Source organism: Rosa rugosa, chromosome 1 (assembly GCF_958449725.1).
Source record: "Rosa rugosa chromosome 1, drRosRugo1.1, whole genome shotgun sequence".
Taxonomy (NCBI): Eukaryota; Viridiplantae; Streptophyta; class Magnoliopsida; order Rosales; family Rosaceae; genus Rosa; species Rosa rugosa.
In genome coordinates, this window is record NC_084820.1 from 46339093 (window position 1) to 46352915 (window position 13823).

General features: G+C 37.7%; 1 protein-coding gene across 1 annotated transcript; it reads right to left on the reverse strand.

The window, feature by feature from the left end:
• Positions 1–7555: 7555 nt before the first annotated feature.
• LOC133738862 (F-box protein At3g07870-like) lies at positions 7556–12062 on the reverse strand. The gene is made up of 4 exons (XM_062166532.1): positions 11953–12062; positions 11293–11452; positions 9122–10494; positions 7556–7833 (listed from the first exon to the last, which is right to left on the reverse strand). The coding sequence occupies exons 3-4, from the start codon at positions 10477–10479 to the stop codon at positions 7725–7727; spliced, it is 1467 nt and encodes a 488-aa protein (XP_062022516.1). The 5' UTR covers positions 10480–10494; positions 11293–11452; positions 11953–12062; the 3' UTR covers positions 7556–7724.
• Positions 12063–13823: the final 1761 nt, after the last annotated feature.

The window sequence follows — 13823 nt, forward strand, 5'->3', positions numbered from 1 at the left end:
GTTATTCCAATCATTTTTCCAAGGCTAATTGCTACTGACATCAAACTTTACAACATTATTCAGGCAAAAAAAAAAAAACATAAAAAAGCAGTGACAAGAAGAGAATAATTGTAATGGTGTTACAGTTCACTCTTGATTGCATCCAGTTTACTACAGTATGCAGAACGATCCAAGACACAAGAATTATGCAATAAATATGCATGGTTTCCAAAAGTTGAAGGGAATTAGAAGAAGACCAGTGCAATACTGGTCTTCTGTCATTGAAGGAGCTTTACTTCTTGGGGTACGGCAAATAAGAGTGGTAATTAAGATGGATGGTATCGTCTCTACTTAACAGCCCCAAGTAAAAAAAGAGAAGAAAAAATGATCACATCTTGCCCTTCTTCTACAGCTCCAGCAATGAGATATATAAAGACGATAACATATTTTTTTGGTCTAATAAAGGCAAAAACAGTCGAGCAAAGCGTTGTACTTTACAAAAATTAAAATGAGAATCACTGAACGCTGCTTTACAAACACTACCTGTATATGAAGTCCTGAACATTTATTTAATTCAGGCTATTCCAAAATGAAAAATGTATACTTTCCAAGAGAATAGATTTATAGCATGCAATGCTAACTGAGAGTAAAAAGCCATGAATGATATAAATAGGTGGATAAAATAACGAAATCCTAATCATAAATTCATAATAGATGATCGAGTATAATTCTCAATAACAAGGCGAAAACAGAGAAAAAAAATTCAATTAACGTACTGACAAAATCATGGACTACTTCATTTTTTTTTTTTATCGAAATAGGTCAGCCCTTTCATTAAATTCAGCAATCAGTACAAAAACGAAACACCCCTATGGGGTCGACAGAAAGAATCGTTCCTCAGAACCTTCCAAAATCCTTATTCTAGAAAAATAAAAATCCCAAAAAGTCCCCAGTACATCCACCTTTTAGGAAGTCCACGCACCATTATTCTAACAAAAATCAAGAAACCTCGAAGCAGACATAAAATGGTTTCAACTAAGGCTCTAGTTTTTGTGACTCAAACTAGATTTAAATAGTTGTATAAGCCATAAAGGCCAATTCCATCCAACAGAGCAATCCAATGAGCCCATACAAAAGGCCCACAGAATAGTTCAAGGCCCAAGTGGCCAATCAATCAAGGCTTTGGATGGAGGAGGGGAAGAAGTAGATGGACTATTTAATTCAAATTAATTGATTCTGAAAGAAAATGTAAACGTACTGAGATACTTATATAAGTATGAATTAATTTTTTTCCGTTCTGTAAGTAACGTTGTGTGATGCACTTATTGAAGTAGTGTATGAAGTAGTTTAGGTCCAGAATCTCTTTAGGACTAATTATCAATTTATCATACGACTCTTCATAAGAGGTAACTTGATCATTTAAAAAACAAAAGTGAATGCAATGAAACTTTAACAATTATAATCGTTTAGAATGGCATCCGGAAAAATCTTGGGAGCAGACACAAGCCACAAATGACTTGAAGCTAGAGCTAAGCTAGAACAAACCAGAAGGTGTACTACACCAACAGGTTGTCCATGTACAATAAAATACTGCTCTGAATCACTTATAGAGAAACTAGCAAACAACTAAAGGTAAATTCCCAGCCTCCTCAAGATAATTACCAACGATGAGACCATTTCCACGACCTTGAGATTTGGAGATGAAACCATCAATATCTGCAATCTGGGTATGCAAGAGATCGATAGACCAGGCAAAACTAAATTCATCCCGGCACAAGTAGCAATGTTCGCCAGACACGCAATTGTGGTACTCACGGTAATATTATACTGAGATTTCTTATAGAATGTAGAGATGAGCAATCTACCTGCACATAAACACGGTATACTCGAAGTAAGACGGATAACACAATTGATCAAACAGATACCCAAAACACCTCCTGGGTCCCAAATCCTTGGAGAACTGAAGCCTAATCACGTATAATAAAAAAAATAAGAATCAACCGAACCAACTTCCCTAAAGCACACATGGAGTGACATCTACTCAATATGCTAATAAAAAAATTACTAGCAAACCAATTTACATGAGGATTTATTGAAATTTCATACCTTAAATGCACATTCAGTACTTCTACATCATGTTCTATCAAAATGTCCTCAAGTGAAATTAAGCTTGGAACATGATGAATTACTTCGAAACCTTCTCCGTATCCACCACTAATCTTAAGGTCAAGATAAATTATCGATCTGTAGTTTCATCTTGGATGATAGTAAACCGAGGCATCAATAGAGCCCCATCTGTTAAGTATTTCATCGGTATATATGTGCCCTTTGGCCAGCCTAGTAGTCCTCCCCCAACATCCATATTAATATAAACCTTTTTTGTCCAAGACTTTTGTGCATCATGATCTTCCACTGCCCACACATCGATATGATTATCGTGAGTACCACACACAAAGAATATCTCCCAAAACCTGTTGTGAAATTTTAATATAAACTCGCAAGCGCACAAATCGTCGTTAGTATATTGTGCAAGTACGAGGTCGTTCCAACTGAGGATTGATAATCAATTTAAATCCTAACTCAATTAATCCAAACACAAAATAAACAATTAATCAAGATAAAGAAGATGATAATGTGAAACAAACAAACAAGTTGAAAAGCAAAGATGATAAAACCTAGGGTTTTGGAATCAACCACTAACAATCCTATTTATGTTTCGATGCAATTAACAGATTCTTTTGTTTCTATTGATGACAATTCCCGTATCTAAGTCCAGGTACAGCACTTAGACCATAGTTTTCCTTAAGTGTATGATTCTCTCCAGGTACGGCAGAGGTCGTATATCTTAACATGCAGTTTATCCATGTACGACATAAATTTAACACTTAGGACTCATTACGTACTAGAAAACAAGAGAATCATGCAAACCATTACATCAGGTACGACAATAATGTAATTCACAATTCTTAATCACAAGAAGCTAATTTGAATTATATTGCAGGTACGCCTCAAATTCATCTTCTAATTACTAGATGCAAAGCCCTAAGGTGATCAATCAAATAACTTAAACGTAAAGCATCAATTCAAATAGTGACCAAGAATTCATCATAAAGAAACTATAAATCCATCAATAGATCATCAAAGTACATAAACAATCATGATAAGGCATCATCTTAACCCTAGAAAAAGGTTTAGCAAAATATAACTAAATAAAACATAGAAAGAACATAAAAAGAATGGAAGGCAAAAGAAAGGAAAATGGATGAGTCGTCTCTGCTCCTTAGGCGTCTACATTGTGCTCTCGAGACTCTCCTTCTCATGTAAATTCGTGCTCCCTTACATTAGGCAGATTTCTGCTCATCTTTGGTTTCATGTTAATTCCTTGTAAAACTTGGGTTTAGATTCCTTTCTTCATTTGGAAAGGGAAAACCTTGAAATATCTCTTGTAGAAGTAGGAATACGTACATGTGCTCTTTGAATCCTCATCTGAATTAACTTCCTTGAAACATTAGGATTAATGATCTTGTGCCACGGAACTTGAGTTCTCCACGAATGTTTGTAAATTCCCGAGCAGATTTCCTGTCTGACCTATCTTCACTCAAATAATCATAACTTTATCCAGAAGTATCGAAATCGAGATCTGTAAAATTTTACAGAAAGTAGACATCCGTAGCTTTCCAATGATATAAGGTTCATTGTCTGATTCGATCTAGGTAACTCCCAGTAATTCAGTGAAGTTGGGTGTTCTTCACAGACAGATTCTGGGACCTGGGCGTCTTTCAATCCTAGTTAGCTCATTTTAGCTTCTTTTCTTCTCTTTATGAGACAAACCTACAAAAACAATATAACAACATAAATGACTCGAAATAAGGAGGACTAAGCATAAATACTAAGATTAAGAGGTAAAGAAATATAGGAAAATATGAGCACATCAAAACCCCTATCCCCCAGTCACAAGAATCCAGCTGAAAAGGCAGTGGTGGAACTGACTGAAACAACTCATTGTCAAAGTCAAAAGAAGCTATGCAATCCAAACTGCTATAGTTATACCAATAAAGAGCACCTTTCAAATAGAAGGGATATGCCATATGCTCGGCCAAGGGAGAACTACCAACATCTTTCCATGCATGAATGAGTCCCAAGTGTGTGTACCTCTATATCAACCACCCGAATGGGAAGCTCTGCGCCTTCATGAATGACTCTTATCACCTTATACTTGTTATTCTTCGGACTGAAACCAAATCCTCGACTAATACATCTCTTGTGGCTCTCATTCTTCAAAACTTGAGGAAGGTGTATGAACTCGCCAGTTATTGGATTGCACACGACAGAAGGTCCATTGCATTCTTCAGCCAAGCAAAGCAAGCCGTTACACGAATTCACCAACATGTACTTGTGATCGAGTGGATTTATGTCGTTGATGCAAGATCTATGTTTCCTTTTAGCACCACGTTTTCTGTTAAGTATATAATTAATGAGCTTATTGTGGTAGTTGAATGCCTCCTCAGAATTGCGCAACGGAATTTTACAATTGGAAATACTCATGCTGACAGGCCAGGGAATAGACTTTAATGTGCCATCGTCATCAGCATTGTCTTCCAAATCAAAACCAGAGTTGTTGAGTAAAGGGTTCTTGCCACACGCCATCTATGCCACGGTCGGAACATAGGATAGGCCTCTTCTTGGTTCAAATGCAAGTGCATATGAGTAAATTCAGGGTGCAAAATTACACCTTGCCAAGTCTTGCACACAATTTTGCAAATGAGAATGCTCTTTATTGGGAGCTTTACTAAAATTACTTGAACTATAGACTTCGGAAGATCTGTTATAAAAGGACCATCCAGAATTTGTTGAATTTGTTCATTGTTTTTAATTATTTGGATGTCAGCTTTTGGCTTCCTCGCTCTTTTCCTTCTCATGGCTATTCTATGAATCTATTGGTGAAGGAAAAAAAAAGTTTCAGAATCTATCCCATACTTGATCTTATTCGAGCGGGAAAAACGATATAATTGAGAGAAATCACGAAAATGATTATACAAATCAAGAAGATATACGAACTGAGATCAAAGTTGTATAACGAGACAGGAAAAACCGAAATATAATAGAGGAGTATTACCTGAAAGTGTTGGATAGCCCTAGATGGAGAGAGCGCGATCTAAAACCCAACGGCTAGGTTTTCTGTTTTCACTTGCTTTGCTTCACGACACAGAAGACGGTCATCTTATTATCGCACTGGGATTTTTGTACTGTAGTACACACCAATATACATAACATCCCGTTGGTTGATAATGTGACGGTTCATTTACTACCCTAACATCAAATGTAGGAAAAATAGGAAAGTGAAATTCACACTCTTTATTTTACAATAATACAATCCACACTCCATGTGTTTTGTTTTGTGTATCTTAATTTTTTTAATAAAGACAAAATTTTAGAAATGTGAATTTCATTCTAAAAAAAATATTATAAGACACACTGCCATAATATGTTCACGTGAACAAATGTTTAGATAAATACATGTCAGAAGTGAAAAAAAGTCTTCACTCATTTCGATGGAAATCGACAAAAACTTTGAGTGTTTATTGGAATTTTGATAAATATCCGTTTGTTATATTGGTACTAACAACTAGTTTCAAAGCTATTTTCGGTTTTGGTCAAATATCAGTAATGTACGGAAATTTCAACAAATTTCAAAATAATTTAAATCTTTTTTTTTTCAATGAAAAGAAGTCAGCCCATTATATAGATTCAGGAAGCAATACAAAAACGAAACACCTCTAAAGGGTCGACAGAAAGAATCGTTCCTTAGAGAACCCTAAAACCTATTCTGAAACTAGAATAAGACCTAGGATGCCCCCAGTACACCTAACTGTTAGAAAGTCCACGAACCATTATTTCAAACAAAAACCCAGAAACTCCGAAACAAGTAGTAAAATGAACCCTCAGAGCATTTGGTTTTTGCGACCCAATAAAGAACTAAATGCTAGGAGTGGAAGATGACAAGTCACCTTCCATCCCCTCCAAAGTTAGGCAAGCCCATCAGGCCCACCAGTGAACACCAGCCCACCAAGCTCCAACCCACATGGCAATTACGCAAGGCACCCCAAAGATTACTAAGGGCACCCCACTGCAACCACATAATAGCAGACCGCACAAGTCACCGACTACCGCCGCCGCCGCCAAAGAAATCCTGCACTGACCAGGTCTTCCTCGATCCTCTTCCATCACCAGCTTCCGACCACCACCGCAATACGCATCACCCCTATCACAAGCAACGCCGGTCCCCTCCCGAACACCCTGAACACGAATCCAAACTGAACCCATGCTCAAAGCCACCAACAGTAGTGAGAGGAGAACCCCACCTGGAATCCTCTGATCGTCGACGTAACTCGTCCCTAGCGCCACCGAGTGCGCTAGCCGCACCCTCAATCCTTCTATAGCCCTCGTCGGCCGTGCTTTTAGGCTTCTGATCTGGCGGAAACGGATCCATAAACCACCACCCCAAACCACTCATCTCGTCCTAAGCCCCAAAAGCACTCCCCTCACCCATAGCCACCAGATAGGCCATGCCTTCATTTGAGACCGAATGGCCCAAACTACCGCCACCACCGATCGCTCCTTAAACACACAAGATGAACAGGCCTAAGCCTGCTATGGCCACCATTGACAAATCAATGGAGAAGGTACAAGAGAAAATAACTCAAAGAAGAGACTCTCAAAACCCTAGCAAAGCACTAGGTCCACTTAATTAAATAAGTAGTATATTTGGACCCAAAAATAAAAAAACAAATAATTTAAATCCTTACTTATATATAGACTAGTGCAAATATTGTATGACTACTTAGACATCCTTCTCACTAAACCCCTCGTGCATGCTAGTATCTCAATTCTCAAGCCAAAGGCTGATCGCATTTGGCAATAAAGTTCATTCCAAAGCATTAAGCTCACTTATTAATACAAAAATAATTCTTATCTCCTCATACTAAAAAGCCTAATCACTCAATTTTGTTACAAACAGAAACAAAATGCCACATCCTACAAAACCACTTGTAGAAGATGGCAGTGTCTGCTAGAGCATGAAAAGAAAGGCAGCCAAATATAACGCCTCCAAAAGAGCGCACCCCATGCTCTATCTAAGCCTTCTGTGGTAGAAGAGTTTTATAGCCCCTCTAGTTTGCACTATCAAGGATCTCTCTCGTTCCTTCGTCTCTTTTAGCTGATAGTGGTCCACCCGTCACTGTGGCCCGCTTTGCTAGTCGGAAAGTGTGTCCTCCAGATTGAGTCATGAATCTGCCTCTTTCCTTATCTCACATCCTTTTGTATGATGCAAGTGCTATTCCCCCTTGATGTTTGAGAATGGGACTTTGTTATGGGTTTTTGCCCTTCTCTTTGTTCTCTAATAGATTGCTTCTTTGCAAAAGAAAAAAAAAATGATCATGATAATTAACTCAATCAAACTCTACGTTCACAAGTAATTTTGGGAGAGACAATCAACATGTAATACTAGGAAAACCATAGATGAAATACTTGCGCACTACTAAGCAAAGCCTTTAGCATTCTAATGCAATAAACATGATAAGTAAATTTCGGACGCAAGACTAACAAAAGTAGCTTAGAACAAAATAGTAGCGGGTCAGTTTAGGTGAGAGGAATCAAGGTTCCAACTACATAGATACTACAGCCACTTATAATCCTTCAGCAAAATGGGGCACAGTGCACTCGACACTCAGCCCTCCAGATCTATTTTAGTCTTCATCGCTACTCTCAGACGTGAAAAAGTCTGATGCTAAATCTGCAATTTCTTCCTCCAGAAAAAGAGCTCTTGTCTCTCCTAGCAGCTTCATCTGTGCACACCTACAAAATAATTCAACAAATAATAGTCACTCCAAGTAGTTTCATAACGCCACTTTCTAATAAGCACGTATCCCCTATTACTGCAAAGCAAAATAATTACAAAAATTGCTGTTATATATTTGGCTTTATGTGTACCGTTGTATAAACATCAGCATGACAGTCTCTTCTGATAATCTTAGATAACTAGATGAGATACGAAAACATGCAATATGGTCTAAATTGATGCCTCACAAGAGTGGATCTTATGTATTGTGACGGTGCAGCCCCTCACTTGCAAATAGTGGATCAGATGATATTGTCTTAATGCTCGATATGTAATCTTTTAAAAACAGAATATACACCATCTTTGCCAGCTTCTACATCCCCAGTGTGATATATACACAAATGGAGAAAACCAAATCCTACATCTTGCGACATGACTTGCAGATACAAACAGATATACATGTATAGGTTTCTATGTATGCTTGTATATGGATTAAGGAGTCCTTTCAAAGAAAAAAATAAAAAAAATTAAGAACTAATGCCAACATCAGTTTTTCATTTTTTTTTTTTCCAAAATCTTGTATAAGGTACCATCAAAAGTTTTCACTACACTAGGGCATATATTCTCACCAGAAAAGTTGACAGTTGCCTAACACCAAAAAAATTGACAATTGTCTAAAAAGGACTCATCTTTTGGAAATTTCTGCAGTCATAAAAAAAAATATCTAACACAAATATTATGTGATGGACTACATTAATCATTTTCCATGGTATAAAATGTGTGTGTGTGTATTGTGTTCAGTGTGCCATCAAAATATTGGCAAAGCGCCATCAATAGTTTTCACTACAGGACATGTATATTCTCACCAAAAAAACAAATAACAATTGCCAGAAAGGACTCATCTTTTTGGAAAGTCTGCGGTCATAGAAATGATCTAACACAAATAATGTCACGGACTACATTAATCATATTTCGTGATGTGTAAAACGTATATAATGTATTCAGTGTTCTTCTACCATTAGAGAAGCTCCCACTAGCTGAAATATTGTAATGGTTGTTTCTAATTGAGGCTTTTCAACATGGGAACTGCATTATTGTCCCAAAGAAAAGATATATCACTGTGACAATTGACAGTTTGAAAGTAAATTAATGAACCATAGTGTGTGCATAGATGAAGTAATGAAACCGCAACCACAATGACAAATTATGAGCAATACTGTGAGAACATGGAGTGAATTTTAAATATATAACACATATTTGTGTACCTGTGTGCATGTAAAATTACCTTCAAACTATCACTCTTACCTTGAATTTATATTCAGTATGTTGACATCATCCCCCACCAAAATGTCCTTGAGTGAAATAAAGCTTGGAACATGACTGATAGCTGAAAATTTTGACTTGATCCCACGAAGCTTGAGATAAATAAATCTGTGGGTTTTTGGGTGATGGTAAATCAACGCATTAGTACGATAGTTAAACATCAACAAGCCCCCATCCTTACAGTATTTCATTGGTTTATATAAGCCAGAAGGCCACCTTTCACCATCAAACCCAGAATGATCTGTTTCAATAGAAATCTTCCTCCTCCAAGATCTTTTTGCACCATGATTTTTCAGTACCCACAAATTGATATGAATACCATGAGCATCACAGACACAAAGGCAATTTCCCAAAACTCCCATGCTCACATTACGATATTGCTCTCGTTGAAAAGGCAGTGGTGGAAGTGATTGGAAGTTCTCACTGTCCAAGTCAAATGAAAGTATGACATATTTTAAAGGATCATAGTAAAACCAATAAAGTGCTCCTTCAATATAGGTGGGGAACGCTAGCTGGTTATATGATGAGCAGGGACAACTACCAATGAGTTTCCATGAACTTGACCCAAGAGTGTGTACCTCAGCCATCGTAATAGGATGAGGTGACCCGTGATCAAAGATTCGCACCACCTTATATCTGTTAGCTTTTGGACTGAAACCAATTCCGCAGTGGATGGTAACCTTTTGGTTCTCCTGCTTAGAAGCTTCAGGAAGGTGCATAAACTCGCCTGTTACAGGGTTGCAGACAACAACTGGGTCATTAAAAATTGGTTCAGACAAACAAAGGAAGCCGTTGCACGAATTCACCACATTGTATTTGTGATCGTTGGGCCTAATCTTGATGCAAGGCATCCTTTTAGTGCCATGTTTCCTATTACGCATCAGATTGACATTATCGTCATTATTCATTACCTTCTCAGCATCCCGCAATGGCAATTTATATTTGGCAAGATTCATGCGGAAATGACACTTGTCAAACTTCAATGAGCCATAGTCACAATCGGACAAATAGTCCTTGTCCTTTATAGCCAAACTGAAGTCATCTTCAGGTTCAACCAAGTAAAGGGTTCTTGACACCCGTGTTGGTCCCCAAGGTCGGACCATGGGATAGGCCTCTGCTTGTGCAAAGTGCATCTTGGCAAATTCCGGGTCAGAAATTAGCACACGCCAAGTCTTGCATACACATTTGCATATGAGAATGCTGCATGTTGGGAGCTTTAGTAGAATGATTTGACAAATAAACTTTGGAAGATCTGTTATAACAGGGCCCATTTGTTCAATGTGTTCATCTTTGTTGCCTACTTTGGTGGGATAAGCTATTGACTTCCTTTTCCTTTTCATAGCTATCCTAGGAACCTATAGAATGAAAGAACAAAGAATGATCAGAATTTCATTTATAGGGATAGATCGCCAAGCCAAATTGGACCCAACTAAAACGACTGAAGTGGGGAAAGAACAATTTATATAATTCTATTTCTCAATGAAAAAAACCAACGACAGTCGACATATAATATATATGCTGCAAGAAAAAACAGTGATAGGACTCAAGTAAAAATTGAGAATTTTAAGGTTCCATATTATCAGAAGAAAAACTAAACATAAAATTAAGACAAATCCATAAAAAGACTTAAAATGAAACAGTAAAGAACTGAAAGGATTACCTGAAAAAAAATAGCCCAACTTCCAGAGACAAATGAAAATTCTAGCACCCAATCAAACCAAAAATAACAGTAGTACGTTTTACTCGATGTCAAACTAGAAAAGTTTCACATCTGGAAGCACTTGTAACAATGACACATTTTCCAGTGATACTCAAAGTACAGAAATTTAAAGCAACAGAAGGAGATCGATAGAACTCTAAATTCAAAGAAATATATTGTAAAGTTAGATCAATCCCAAGACCATTTACTCTAACTAGACTGATATAATACGCAGAAGCACAGAGCACATAGCAAATGAGAATGATCCAAATGATAACATCCACATAAAAATGATCCATGCTTCTCATGGGAATGTAATTGACATTATTTGTACAGTGGCAATTTTAAATAACTCGGTTGTTTTTAGTGTCTACAATAGACATAAGAACACTTCCACATTTGCAGGACAAAAAGGAAGGGTTAGAAGAAAAAATTTGGCACAAGAAGCACTCACACAACGTTGAGGCTGAATGCTACAAGATCGCTGGGGATTGACCCACTTAACCCGCTGTCATTCAGACGGTCCACCAATCCAAGCAATTATGAGACAAATAAGGCAAGGAGTGCTATGCTGTTAGCTAATAACGGTCTCTCTTCAGGTAAAACCAATTTCCCTACATAATCAAAGAGGTATAATAGTTAACATACAGTATGCAACATGTAGAGATTCGACCAGCGCGACAAAGTTTAACTATTGACAAGGCCATACAATCAATGCAAGCTTAATTAAGTAACCCCAGACTATAATCAGGGAAACCAAGAAAGGATGGTAAACATTCATGAAAACCCCAGATTACATGTATTGAACATAGTATAGCTTTCTGAATTTCAAGTTTGTGGTACTAGACGTTCAGAAGGTTCAGAAGCCTAGACCCATTTACCTGCCATCATATATAATCCGTAGACTCATTCTTGAAATCAATAAACCAAACCCTAGACCTATTCCAAATAATACAAAACTAAGCCTAAAAGGTCACCAGATTATAATAAAGAAATCACCAGATTATAACAAAAGTACAACAACAACAGCAAAAAGAAACAAAGTGGTTAAAGAATAATAGAGCAAGACAACAAAGACCCAGATGAGTAAAGGTAACGATTTCAGTGCGCTGACCTTAGAGAGAGCATTCCCAGTACTGTGAGAGCTAAGCATCCATTTGATATCCCGGGGGCTCTTTTTGGGCTGTTTTTTTCTGAGTCTCAAGTACGTCTGAATTCTGAAAGATGATGAGGCTGAGAGAGAGGGAGAGAGAGAGGCCAAAGGGGTCTTGGATGAGGGAAAGGCTTTATTTTTGGCGGGCTGATGAAATGGAAAGCGCGGGAATCGTTTTACTTTATTCTCACTTGCTCTTAAAAAATTGTCTACTTACCCAATAAATTACATATTTATTGCCTTAATACTCAATTAAATTTTTACTTTTATTATTTTTAAATTTATTTTTGAGACAATTTTATCTTCTTAGAGAAGTTATCGAGACTTCATCGGACTCCGATCACCGGCCGCAAGAATCCGGTTGCCAGACTCCAATCACCTATAGCCGGTCATCGAACTTTTCAAAAAACATCGTCGGAAATCCCTAAAGAAGTCGTCGAACATCTCATAGGTCACAGGAAGATCTTATTCCCTCCTGCCCCAATAAACTTTTACTGCCCCCAATAAAAATTTATTTGGTTTTATTGGGGGTAATAAAAGTCTTCCGCGACCTATAAGATCTCCGACTATCTTTTTAGAGACCTCCGGCAACTGGTGATCGGAGTCCAGTGTTTATTGCCCCAAATAATACCCAGTAAACTTTTACTGCCCCCCCCAATAAAACTCAATAAACTTTTGTTGCCCCCAATAAGAATTTATTGAGTTTTATTTGAGGGAAATAAAAGTCTCCAGCGACCTCTTCAGTGACCTATAAGATATTCAACGACCTATTTAGGGACTTTAGGCTACCTCCGGTGACCGACGATGATTATAGTTGGTTTTAGTGGCATTAATTGAATGACTACGTGTGTGTGTGTCTATATATATATATATATATATATATATATATATATATATATATATACGAGAGAGAACATCCGCACTATCGCTAGAGTGCGGACGTCAACACAGCAGCCCCTCTCAGACAGCGACGGCGCAACGCTACTTGCCGGACGGTGGCCAGAGGTAGGATGGACCAGTCTGCAGTCGGGTGGAGTCGTCGGAGACGAGGTTACAGCGCTGCCTAGACCCTTACAGTTGCAGGTGAGGTCCCTGCCCAGAAACCTGCAACCTCGATCTCCTCCGATCTCGATCGCTGCCCAAAAGCTGTCTGGGATGCCTCCGACCTTTGTCCGGCCCGATTCGCGCCGCCGTCACGGCCTGAGAGCGGCTGCTGCGTCGACATCCGCACTTTAGCGATAGTGCGGACGTCCGTCTGTGATCGGGTTTGTATATATATATATATATATATATATATATATATATATATATATATATATATATATATATATATATATATATCCTTGTGGTTTTGATGTGTGATGAATGCAATATGCATGATTGTATTCATTTTATTGTTTTGAGATGTGACTTTTCAGGAAACAATATATTATGGAAATGATGATGATTTTGCTCTTGTGCGACTTATTTTAATGATTTTGGTCCTATGCGACCTATTTTAATGATTTTGGTCTTGTGCAACCATGGGTCCAGTGTGACCTGTTTTAATGATTTTGGTTATTGCGACTTATGAATACTAATTTCAAAGGAGTTATCATTTGATCTCCTTTGTTGTCCATGAGGGACATTGATTTGATTTGGAATTGTTGTGATAATCATTGTGTTGATTAATTTTCCTTGATTTGGAATTGTTGAGATGATCATTGTGTTGATTTACTTTCCTTGAGTTGGAATCGTGACTTCGTTATAGTACTTGAAGTTGCTTTACTTAAATTCAAGTGGAGTTTCATAAGCATGTATTTTTGTTTTGTTGTTTTGAGTTTACTCACACA